The sequence below is a fragment of the Vidua chalybeata genome, chromosome 7 (genome assembly GCF_026979565.1).
Source record: "Vidua chalybeata isolate OUT-0048 chromosome 7, bVidCha1 merged haplotype, whole genome shotgun sequence".
Classification (NCBI taxonomy): domain Eukaryota; kingdom Metazoa; phylum Chordata; class Aves; order Passeriformes; family Viduidae; genus Vidua; species Vidua chalybeata.
The window spans coordinates 21,128,168-21,141,207 of NC_071536.1; the positions used below are offsets into that span (position 1 = coordinate 21,128,168).

General features: G+C 39.5%; 1 protein-coding gene across 1 annotated transcript in view; it reads left to right on the forward strand.

The window, feature by feature from the left end:
* The first annotated feature begins 271 nt into the window (after positions 1-271).
* GRB14 (growth factor receptor bound protein 14) overlaps positions 272-13,040 on the forward strand; it is a 58,298-nt gene continuing 45,529 nt past the window's right edge. Inside the window, exons 1-2 of the mRNA XM_053948362.1 lie at positions 272-402; positions 2,027-2,159. Coding sequence (XP_053804337.1) covers positions 272-402; positions 2,027-2,159 — 264 coding nt within the window. The remainder of the gene's footprint in view (positions 403-2,026; positions 2,160-13,040) is intronic.

Consider the following 13,040-nt stretch of genomic DNA (forward strand, 5'->3'; position numbering starts at 1 on the left):
GGCCTGGCGGAGCAGCCGAAGGGCACCGCTCGGCCCCCGCCCGCCCCGCGCTGCCTCCCCGTCGCAGCGCGGAGCCGGCGGCCGCCCGCCCCCGCCGCCGCCGCCGCCCTCGCACGTGTGCCGGGGAAGGCGCTCGGTGCCGCCCGGGCGGCGCTTCCCCCCGCTCCCCGTCGCCTCCCCCTCCTCCGCAGCGGGAGCGAGAGCAGCCTCCGCCCGGCAGCGCCGGGGCCGCTCGCCGCCGTGCCGCCCCGCCAGGACGTCGCCGCCGCCGATGGCCGCCCCGCCGCCCGGTGCGCCCGGCGCAGGGCGGGCGGCGGAGCCCGCTGGCGGCGGCCCCCGCAGCTCTCCCCGCCCGCCCCCCCGGCCCCCCGGGGGAGACCCGCCGCCCTCGCCCCCCGACAGGTAAGGCCGGAGCCCGGCGGGCGCCGCCGCCCTGCCGCTCCCTCGAGGGCCGCCCGCTGCCGTCGGGGGGCGGGCAGCGCCCTGCGGGCGGGACGCGGGGCTGGCGGGGCCGGGGTGCGGCGGCCTGGGGAGGGGGCGAAGCGCAGGAGGGGGGCGGCCTGGCTCTGGACCGGCCCGCGCTTCCCTGGAGCTCAAAAGTTGTTTGCCGGCCCTGCAGACACTTTCCGCCGCTGCGGATGTGTGCGTGTCCCACCCCCCACCCCCCTTTTTATTTTTGAGGTTTCTCAGCCTGAGGTGGAAGAAGCCGGCAGTGCCGAGCCTGCCTTGTCAGGCTGAGCCAGCAGCTACTTTATCCCTGCAGTGTCTTTTTCAGAGTGTTGGTGAGATAAAACCGCTTCTCCGGGAGCAGTGCCGCTGTCAGCGGTGTGCACCCCGTTTGTTACCTCTCAGGCTATTCTTAAAGGCATTGGTCTCTATTCTTAGTAAAGCTGGGTTTTCATAAAGCATCTGATGAGTTTCGGTAGACTGAAGTTTACAAAATCTTAAAATACTGCATTACAGGATTTTTTGCTCCTCCTAAAGCAAAATATCACTTTAAATGAATCCTCACCAGTTTGGTAAGGATTTCTGTAAGTGAAGTATCTTAATTTTGTATTGTTACCTTATTCTGATGGTTTTCCCCACTTTGTACTAATTACAATATGAAATCTGGAATGATAATAAAGAACGTAATAAAGTAAAATATGAAGCTTGGGGGCATTAACTCACTCATGTAGAAAACTCTTATAATATGCTGGAAGATGCAAATACATCAGGTGCTTTGGGTGCAGGTTTTCAGACGAAATCAAGTAGACAAAGTGCTCTTCAATATTTTATGTGAGAAAACCATGCACTGTAATGTACACAGCCATCTAAACAACCACATTATTAATGTGATACTTTAAACCAGTGCATAACTGAACTCTTAGGCAAATACAGTAGTGATTACCTTCCCTACTCCTGCAAATGCTGCCTGGTGGTACTTCTGACACAATCCTGTTTCAGCAGACAGCAACAACTGAGACATTTATTTTATGATGGAGCTGCAGAGATGCCAATACAAAACTAACTGAAAACAGAAATTAATGGATTGTTTTGCACTATTTTCTCTTGTCAGTCACTTTGATTGGATTCTGGTTAAAAAAAGTTTCCATTTGTTTAAAATGCTGTTGTGATATACTTGGAAAGTTTTGGTGAGAAGTTACATGCATCTACTGTTGTAATATGTGTACATAGGGAATGGCATAAACACAGGGACAACAAAATATTTACTAATGTCCTTAGAAGCCAATATAAATATATCTGTGCTCTTACTCTGCAAAGACTCAGGCATATTCAAACAACTTTATATTCAGAGCTGAATACTTGGATTGCTTTCAAGTAGTGTTAGGCACTGTATGTTAATATATTCAGCCTACTGATTAAATAAAATAACTGCAAAAAAAAAAAAAAAAAAGCTAATTGCTGCAACCAGGAAGCATCGTGGTATTAGTGCCTTAGTAGTTCATGTATTGTGGTTGGATATTGCAATTTTAACAGCAGCTGTTACAATTATTGCTCGATATTATGTATTCTGTTGAAATAGGAGAAAAAAGAAAGGTGACAGTATTTTGGAGAACCCATCGATTCCAAATCCGTTTCCTGAGCTGTGTTGCTCGCCGTTTGCATCAGTTTTGTCAGCCAGTCTGTTGCCCAAGGCAACTTCAAGAAAAAAACAGGTAAGATTTATAAATTATTGTTTGACAGTTTCTAAATTGGTTAAATGAAAGCTTGAGGGAAAGCTCAGTTACCTGTTAAATTATTTTATAAAATAGAAGTGTTCATATTTCTGTAATTTGGTGAATTTTTTTCTGTGGGTCACCAATGATTGTAGGAAACAAGGTTTTGGAATCTGTAACTTAAGACATGACTCTTCTTTCACAGAGTATATGTGTGGCTCTGCAGATTTTTCAATTTAAGTGAAACCAGGGGCAGGCAGTACTTTATGTCCTTAAATGAGAAATTAATTTCTTTTTTCCCTTCCTCCCCACCTCCAATTACTGTCATCAGTGTTACAGAACAGAGGGTTTTAACAGTCACTGAACAGCTTTTCTGAAGTTCTGATTTTGCCAGGATAATGGGAAAAACCTAAATGGTTGGGGAAGGAGCAGATGCTGTGTACCTGGCTATATGTTATATGCATGTGTGTTTATCTATGTATGGCTGATGTTACTAGATTTCCATAAAGACCTTAAACAGTAAACCATGGGAAGATCTGAGTGGTCAGAAAGACCTGGCAGTACTGTTCAGACAGAGTTTCCAGTTAATGGAGATTACTGGTGCTGAAGATCAGTTTCACTCTTTGAAAGCTTACCTGTTTCATTCTCTTCTCTTCTTGAGATGGAGAGAGTTCTGACAAGGAACATCTGTGGGATTAAGATTACTCCCTCCTTCACACTCTCTGTTTTGGTGGTCTGCATAATCCGTGTTTTAACATTTTTAAGGGTGATATTGGAGGTGTAAGAACTTATCCTGCTGCTGGTTATTCCATTTTTAGATTTGTGTGAAAAATATGCCTGGAAGTTGAAGTTTCTTGTAGTTGTATTAACTTTTCTGAACCTAACCTAACAGCTGTTTCTGTGCACCTGCCAGAGAACTTTGTTAGCCAAGTTGTGGCTAGGACCTTAAGGAGGAACCTTCTCCTCACTTCTGCAGTGAAAAACCTGTATGTGTCTGGGAAACTGCCCTGATTTGATCTTGCCCTATTTTGCATGTCCACCATGGTGTCTCTCTGGACTACTTCTATTGCTTTTAGTACTTCTCCTACAATAGCAATACTAATCTGATGCATTCTGGCCAGTGTGCATCTGAATGTTGCTAACGCAGTGGGATAAAACTGTTCTAGTTTCATCTTCTTGGGCAAGGTGGAAGCACTGACTGTCTCTGCAGAGGTAGGAAAAACACGGCATTGGCAATATTATCTTTCAGAACAAAAGGACTAAAAGTCACATTTTTAAAAAGATAGTTTAAATTAGTCATGTTGCAGGCCTAAATCACAGTCATTGTGGTAATCTTTGGACTTGAAACTGGGAAGCATGATTTAACACACTAAGGTTACCTGCTCTTGTGGCCAGTCGTATTTAACATTACTGACAGGCTTGATCGGTTAAACCAGCTATGTTAGCGTCAGTCTTCCAGAAGTTGCAGTTCATATCTTCACTGACATTACTTCTACTTCTTCCTAAAGGTTCATTTGTACTTCTTGTGATGATTTCTGCTCACAGTCCTTCCATTTCTCCTGGATATTCATTTAAGAATGTAGTGCTTCCGCTGGTAAAAGCAAGAACAAGAACAACTGGTTTCCTGACAGAAGTGAGCTAACATAATGCTGCTGTCTGTTGGAGGGCCTGACCTGTTTTTCAGTTACCAGAAAAATGGAGAGAAATATTCCTGTTACTTTTGTGGAGGCTTTTTAACAAGACTATGGTTTCTGTCAGCTAGGTGTCTGTTTATGGCCACTGCAGGAGAAATGATACTAGGCCAAGTGGACCATCAGACCATTTTTCAGACTCAGCATGACTGTTGTTACATTCTTCATCTAAAATTATTAAACTTAAGGCCAAATGACAATGGTCAAATTAAACTTTTATCTTTGAAATTCAGGTTGAAGTCTTCTAATAAATTAAAAAAATTATTCAGGTTTAAAAAGAGAGGGAATGCTAAGCAGGTGTGCAAAGAGAAGTGAACTGGCAGTGACTTTGACTTCCCACAGGTGGCTGTGGAACTGTGCTTGGAAATGTTGTGTTTCCACCCCTCGTCCTTATTTTGTCAACTTTGTAGCAGCTCTGTGTGCAAATACATATCTGTATACAAAAATTTTGTAAATATTACTGTTACAGTTTGGTAGTTCACTAACTCTTAAGAGAAACCAGCTACTCTTAAGAATTTTTTTTTTTGTGCATAGCGTTGACAGCTGCCAGAATTCTTTCTCCTCTGATGATCTACATATGTTTTCAGTGATTCTTCTTTTAGATGGCTTGCCTTTGATTTAGTCTGTGCGTTTAATTTCAAGCATAAGGCAGGAAAATTGCAGAGTGAATTTCTACTTATGTCTTGTAGGTAACTATTATCAAAATGGGTGTTTCTAAAAGAAAAAAAAAAAAAAAAAAGAAAAGATGCCTCTTCTGTCTTGTTTTTCTCTCCAAAAAAGATTTTCTGCTTCTGTAGAAGAAAGAAGTTGTCATGAATATCTGCTCTTTTATTCATAGCACCTGTGACATCTGAAATCGTTCTACTTCAAAATAGATTATTAATGTTATTTTGAATTCTTGTTTTTCTAAGCTGAAATTCTTACTGTCTTCTGATGATCTTTTATCATAAGCCTCTCAAAACGTTGAACATGCTGCTTGAACAGCATGTTTGTGGGGTTGACTCACTGAAAATAAGTTTATAAAAGCAAACTGGTAAAAGCCACATAGCAGAATAGTGATTTGCCTCTGTGCTTGGGAAGTGGTATGTCTATGTGTCTGAACATTATTTGGTCTGCCTCACCAACACAGCTGTCCATCTCTTTCTCCCCTTGCAGTTTGGAAGAGTTTTCTGTTATATCTTTGAATCGCAGAATCATGAAGTTTGGAAAATACCTCCAAGATTGTTGGGTCCAACCTTTGACTGAACACCACCATGTTCGATTAACCATAGCACTAAATGCCATGTCCATTAGTGTCTTGAACACTGCCAGGGATGGTGACTCTACCACCTCCCTGGACACTCTGTTCCAGTGCTTAACAACCCTTTCACCAATAAAATGCAGAAAAGCTGGCAGCCTACAACTTGGACAAGTGCACTCTTCCCTGGGTTGAGAACTGTCTGCATGGCCAGGCCCAGAGAGTGATGGTGAATTGTTGTGCTGCTTCCAGTGGGTGTCCAGTCACTAGAAGTGTCCCCCAGGGAGGAGTGTTGGACTTAGTCTTATTTAACATCTTTACTGATGAGCTGAATGAGGGGATTGAGCCTACCATTAGCAAATTCAAAGACCATGGGAAGTTAGGGCAGATTTTGATATGCTGGAGAGCAGGAAAGCCCTGCAGAGGGATCTGGACAGGCTGGATCAATGGGCCAAACCAGGGGCATGAGGTTCAACATGACCAACTGCTGGGTCCTACAAACTGGCCACAACAACCCCATGCAGTGCTGCAGGCTGGGGAAGAGTGGCTGGAAAGTGGCCTGTGGAAAAGGTCCTTGGGGTGCTGGTTGACAGCAGCTGACCACGAGCCAGTGGTTGACGGTTGGACTGGATGACCGTAAAGGTATCTTCCAAACCTGGTGATTCTCTGATTCTATGAAATGTGTTCAGATAAACTGAATTTCATGTTTCAGGGTGGAAGACTTTTATCTGAATAGGCCAAAAAAACCCCATCTTTCCCCTCATGTCCAACACAGTATGGTCAGTTTGGTGATGGTGGGAAATGCTGCCTTCCTCTGAGGAATCAAGCATCTGCTGCTATTAGGTGGAATTCATGAACTCATACGGAAAATGTAATTGTGCCTCAGAGCCTGTGTTCTCTAAGAAATTACAAGGAACTGAAAATATAAGACACTGCACTTCTGTCTTTAATTTTGATCAAAATAAATATTAGTAGAGAAAAGTATTAATTGTAAGAAAACTTGTTCTGTTCTTGTTGTCTTTGCTATGATGAACTAAGAAGAGCTTACTGTAGTTTTATGGAAGCTTAGCGTTTTCTTGCTTTCTGAAGACAAAACCTGAATATTTGCACTGCAGTATCAGTTCTTGCCCTGCTCAAGGATAAGCCGAAAAGTGTTTCATGACAAAAGTAGTTCAAGGTAATTAGTGCCTTGTTTCTTTAAATTAAATTAGAAGTGCAAAAATAAAACTCAAGTAAATCTCAAGGTGAAGAAAATCTGAAATTTTACCTTGCCTCTTTTGTCTTTCTTGATGTTCTAAACAAGTAGATATTTTTGTCATGTAGAATCCAAATATACTCGCACAATATTCTTTCCAGGAAATCAGTTGTATGGAGACCTCAAATACATGTGATTGTAGTGGAATTGACTTCGCTTTTTGTATTCATAAAGATTTTCATGTAAAGATCTTTGACAAAGAAGAGCTAACAGGAACTTTATGTTTAAGAGCAGATTTTTTAAAAAAAAATGTGTGCTGTTCCAAGTTTATGAAAAATATTGAGCATTGACTGTGTAATTGGAGCACCAATTTTTTTTTTTTTTTTTAAGTTATAATTTAGGGTCTTCTAATGTATCTGCTTGGAGCCTCATTCTTCAGAACTGTATATATTTCTACTAGCAGACATACAGGGCTAAGTCTTTGGTATTTAAATGTTTTCATGACAGATTTTTTTGTCTGAAATACCTATTTACTCTTGACTTTCAAACAGTGCAAAAAAAAAAAGGGTTTTTTTTAATGCAATGATTCATAAATTTCTAATCAATTTCCAAGGGTTGTGACATCTTTTCCAACCAAAAGAGGCATTACTTTAATTTGCTCTGTGATTCCAGTCTGTGTGTTTCTTACCAGATTTCCTTCCAAGCTGGAGACAATTGCACATGTCCTCCTTTATCAGTTCTCAAATACTTTCTTCTTTACAGCCTCTAAACATATATTAGTTTTCCCCATGGCTTTCCCTTAAATTACACAAAAAAGACTTAGGATTTTAAAGTCAGAAGGGAAAGAAAAAAGTTCTTCCAACCAGTTTATAGATGAACAGTAAAAATATTTTGTACAAAACCAACTTAAAGAGCTCAATGAAGTCTCTAATATAAGGATTGCAAAAAGGATTCAGTTGGTTTCCTTTTTGTGATGTTTCTTTTGGTGGTCTGCTCCAGTTCCTGTGCTCTGTTCATCATTCATCTGGTTGTACCTGCCCACCAAGGAAAGATTTATTGATATTACAGTAGATTGGAGTTATTTAAAGCCCGATTAAAACTTGCTATTTTAATGCAGGTACCTTTGTACTTTGACCAGTGATCTTAACACTGTGACAGAAAGTCACTTGTCTACAGAGGTAAAAATCAGGAGGCAGGGTTGAACAGTTTCTTGTTTTAGCAATCAGGAATATCACCTGGTTTCTACTGGAGGTGCCCTATCACCAGCTGCCTGATATATCAGCCTGGGGAAACTTCAGAAGAACTCGTTTGTTTCTTTTTGTATTTTACTTTATCTTCTTTACATTGAAATTAGTTGCTTTCTGTCAAATTTGTGTTTTCTTTCACTTTGTTACTTTCCAAAAACAACTCAAAGACTGTGAACATTAAGACTGTAAACATACTAACTTCGCAAAAAGAGCATTTCCCCCCCCACCCCCCATTCTAATAGGCAAGAAAACAAGGGCACTGTAACTTTTGTAGTTACTAAGATACTACCTCTGCAAGCTTTTTGCTTAATTTGGTAACATCAGGAGGGTGTTAGGCTTTAAGTTTTACAGTTTTTGCTTATATTATATGAAAAAAAAAATCATCAGTACTGTCAAAGATTTTGGTAGACATTTTGCCAGTGTTTGTCAGATTGGAATGGTTTTAACAATCCTTTGGATTTTGATTGTTTTGGATTCATCAGCCTGAAAGTCAAACCTGAAGTTGCTTATCTTTTCTTTTAGGCCAGGTTTTTCAGAACTAGAAACTGCCTCTTCTGTGCTATTTGGGAAGTTCTATTTTAAAAAAGAAACCTCTGTGATGTTGAATAGATCTAGTAACTTGTCTAGAAAAACCTCTCTAAATTTGGAAACCTTAATTTTTCCAAAAAGTGAACCTTTAATATTTATCTCTTGAATTCTGTGTTGACTACCTGATAATTTGGCCCTGTTCAACGTCTGAATATACAAGAGACTTGTCAGTTAAAGCCAGGGAACTTTCTCTCTTATGCTGCTGAGTCACTTTTGATAATTCAGTTTTATTGAATTTGACATTAAAAAAGTAAGCTCTCATGAATGGAGCTGGAATCCTCATAATTTTCAGAAGGAAATGAGATGTGATAGATACTAACACAGTTTTTGTTTATAATTGCTCCCAGGGATGGGTGCTTTTATTTAGGTTAGACTGGAGAATTGGAAAGTTTGGGTCATTTTGTAGCCACTCCATACCTGCCATAGACAGATCTATGATTAAAGAAATATTTTATTGACAGATCTTTTTTGAGGTTTCTTCTCAGTGATGGCATTGTCAGTAAGTGATGCTGTGCTAAGGAGGGCATGCAGGAGGTCAGTCTTGTAACAGCAGAACGCTATTGGCATCTTCCTTTCACGGACCATTGTCTGAACTGTCTTTGATCAGAACAGATACACCTTCCCCTCTGACTTCCTGGGACACACAGTCTAATTAATCAGAATAGTGTTTAGTAATATTCATAAAATTAGATGGAGCCTTAAGTATTTTTGTGGGTTTTTTTTCTCCATTTCATTTTTCCTTAATGTTCTTTTCTGGTCTTATAAAACTTCTGTTGTTCTTTTCTGGTCTACTTTTGTTGTGTCATTGCCCAGTATTTTAAACACCTGTGTTATATCAGCTACTGCTACTTTTATATCATAAACAGTTTATAGTTGCATTGAATGAGACTAGGATAGTCAATGATTAATAGTTAAATTACTTAAATGCTATAGGTTTAGTAAAGTTGACAACTTAGATGAGTCTTAATAAACGTTTACAGCCCCTTTTGAATGACAAGGTGTGCAACAGAAGGAGAAAATACAAGGTACTTTACTATACATTTTACGGAACTAAAAAGTGTGTAAGAGTGAATTTTCATGATTTTATAATCATAAAACTTCTTTATTCTAGTGTTGGGGCATTAACTGAAGAATGGCGCTCAAATTCAGATCAGTTTTTCCTAGGAGTTTTGGTGCAGTTTTTAGCATATCCTCAGATTGCTGCATTTCTGATGTTCTGAGACTTATTATCTTTTCAAATAAGAGCTTGAGAACTATAGAAACAAGCAGAGGCATATTCCCATTCTGCTTCTGTGCATAAATGTTGACACAATAAATATAATTCAGATTTTACATTGAAAAAACCCCATGCCTCCATATAAACACCACTGTTGGACCTGGTCAGTTTTCACCAGATGGAATTAACTTGATCATCCATGTAGAATAATATTGAATATTTGTGATTGATAAAATAATTTAATGCTCTTTATACATCCATATTTTCTTGAATCTGTTTACAGTAGATAACTGATAACTTGTTCTTTCACATGATAATTCCAGAGTCACTAATACATTATGGTTGTTCCCCCATGATTTTTGCTTCATGTTTTTTTTAACTCTTTGCAGTGATAATCTTTATGCTGTGCCAGTGTAATTAAGAGATGAAACTGGAGTTGTAATGAAAACTGGATCAATTGGAGATATCACTGTTAGGACAGGAAAAGGACTCATTTTTTTCAGGCGGTTGCTGATATCATGATTCACTCTCTGCTTCACTCTCTGCTTTCAGTTTCCCTTGCATCACAAAATTTATAGAAACTGGCAATAACCCTGAGGTATCTCACCCTTCTTACAACACTGTGTAGTAGAGGACAACTTATATCTGTGTCTTAACATCTGCAGATCACTTAGATGAGTGTCTTGAGGATAATAGCTGTCTGTTGGTGCTTGTATAACAGGAGTACCAATGGCCAGGCAGTGGAAGGGCATCCTGTGGTGGACAATTCATGCTAATCTCTTCTTGTGCATATGCAGAGGCAGTAACTGATACAGCTTCCAGCTGGGGGTTTCAGGGCTCAGAGTTTTCCAAACTTTTCTAGCAGTTGCTTATTGCTCCTAAGAAGATGGCACTTGTATCTCTAGCAAGTGGTGAAATTTGTCAATGATAAGTGAGAGATAACAGTTGACCAATGCCCATGTTCTCTGTGTTTGTCTTCAGCATATTTTAAGCTGCTACTTCTAAAGGCATGCACACTTTCATGACTGCTTTTGATTTGGGAATGAACAGAAAGGGAGAATTTCCAGCCAGAGTATTTAAGCATGCCTCTCATGTTATAGTCCTGATGGGAGTCACCTCAAATGGGAAGATTAAAAAAAAAAAAATACTAATCAGGCCAACAAAAATCTTTCAAGAAGGGCAGTTGTGGGAGGAGAAATTAAGAGGGAGAACAAATTAGAGCTCTGCTCTACTAACAATGTGAAGTTGCTTTTCTCTTGTTTCAAGTCACAGAACATTCATTTGCAGCTAATCAGCTCATATTTTAGCCCAATAGTGTACATGATATTTAATACTTAAGTCTCAAGAGAGAAACATATATCGGTTATCTTAGATATGTCCCTGTGCTTCTAATTAGGATACTGATGAGGTGCTTCTGCCTGTTTCTGATATGCTTATACTGCATACTGGTAGGTCTGTCTTTTAGCTTCTTTGCTTGACATTATATCCACAGGAAATCAATATACACAAGATTGTCCTGTGATCAGAATAGGATTTTTCAATTACTGCATTCTTGGGCTATAAATAGCCTTTTTATATTAGTTATGTTATGATAACTCCTGTTACTGATTACATTAAGACTTGGTGTTTATGAACAGCTGCAAGCTCTTGATAATGGCACAGAAATGGTATCAGCTGTTGAGAAACAGGCTGGAAGTTTGCAAGAATTTATTCTCATAATTGCTAGAATTCACTGCTATGTAATGAGAGGGAAGCCCATGCTATATGAGGGTTTTCTTAAATAACTCAGCTGACAGAACTTCATCAGTGTGCTTTTCTATTAGGCTTGAACCTATTGACACAAAAAAGCTTTGCAAAGAGCATGTGTAATGATGCTTTAAGATCCCCTCAGTTTGTGAGGAAAATTGGCAAGGGTGGAAAACTTCATTATGTTCCTTGTGGCTGAAACTTTTTTGTGAATTTCCTAGGTATATTGTAATGTCTGTGTTACTTTACAGGTAATACAGTCTGTTTTAGTGCAACTGCATCTGCACCAGTCCTTATTGACCCTCCAAGAGGGTGTACGGTATGCTCTGTGTGAAGAATAAGACCTATTAGTTTCTTTGTGTAAGGGACTATATGAGTAGAAAAACAACAACTCAATCACATTGAAACCTCTCTTTTGTGGGGTGGTTTTAAAGTAGGTAGTTATTTGTCAAATGTATGGAAATGTACCTGTGCAAAAACCACCCTGTGTGTGTTTCTATGGTCACATATTAAAGAGCTCTTCTGGAAAAGACACAAAGTGACTGTGCCAGGCAGACAGGAGCTGTCACAAGGAAGGGCAAATAGCACCATGAATATACCTGATTTACTTTGGTCTTGTGTAATAAACTTTTGCCTTAGCGCAAAGACAAGTACAAAAAATAGGATCAAAAAATTTTATAAACCTTACTGGGTTTATATCATCTAGAATTTTCTTTTTCATCTACAGAAGCAAAAGCTGAGTCTGATTTGCTCTTGTTACGTATAAATGCTTGCATTCCTGCATTATATCTGGCCAAGCTAGGAATAGATCCGCTCTTGTGACTCCATATTCAGTGCCTTAAGGACATCACTGACCTTCCTCTTCTAGCAGGATATCTCTATTCCATATGTTGTTATAAAACCCTTATTGGAGTTACTAATTTACTAAGGGCATTTCAATTCTTGCCCACTCCATTTAGTCATGCTTTCTTAAGTGGCAAGAAGTAGAAGTGGTTTACATTTTGAAGTATCTAAAAAGTATCTGCACAATGTTTTCACAACTGTATCTGGTAGCTTAGTGACAAAAATAGGAGTGAAAAGCTGCATAAACATAGTAATTTCAGCAAGTGAGCTGTATCTGATTTCCTTCCTGTCCACTAGCACCAGCAAAATTCCTTGCATACCTGCCAGGGACAAGTGAAATCTTTTATCTATAGGAAAAAAAAAATAAAGTGGTCATATATGTTTCCCTGAAGGCATATTTGGCTTTCAAAGCCATTCTGTATCTCACATTTATCAGTAGAACTCCTCTTGACTTTCACATGGCAAAGTGATTCTGCAAGGCTTGCACTTAGAAGTTGTGTTTTATTCCATTTATTTTCTTAAGTGTGTGTTTGTGAAATTTAGAAAAAGAAAATATTTCTTAATGTTATTTTCAGTCCTCTTGAGTGCAACCATATTTACTTTCACTAGTATTCATAAATTGCTGTAATATTTTTTATAAAACCTAATCATTATTTGAATATTGGATTTTTATTACCAAGTCAAATGCAACACTTAAATTTTTGACTACTTTCTGAATTGGTCTGGTCTGTTCATCTGATTGGAAAAGATACAATACAGATAATTTCACTGAAGAAAATGAGCCTTTGCTTCACCTTGCAGACAAATGGGTCAGTTTTATTCATAGAGCAAAAAGCTGCACACGCTTTCAAGAGCCAAGGACCTTCAGTACCCAGGGGTAAGGAAAAATGGCTTGGGCTATTTTTGTTTCTTTCCTGGTGATGTCACTAATGCAATTCTGCAAGTTCTACAGTTGCTATTACCCAAACATTTTTTAATATCCAAGGGAAAAAGAGTCGAGGGAGTTCTTTGTCCTGGTGCTGCAATTATGTGCATGTCTAATATTCCTTGAGTAAAACGCCTGTGGGATTGAGCTCTGGTACCACAAGTTTTTTTCTGGCTCCTACAGCAAAATTTTG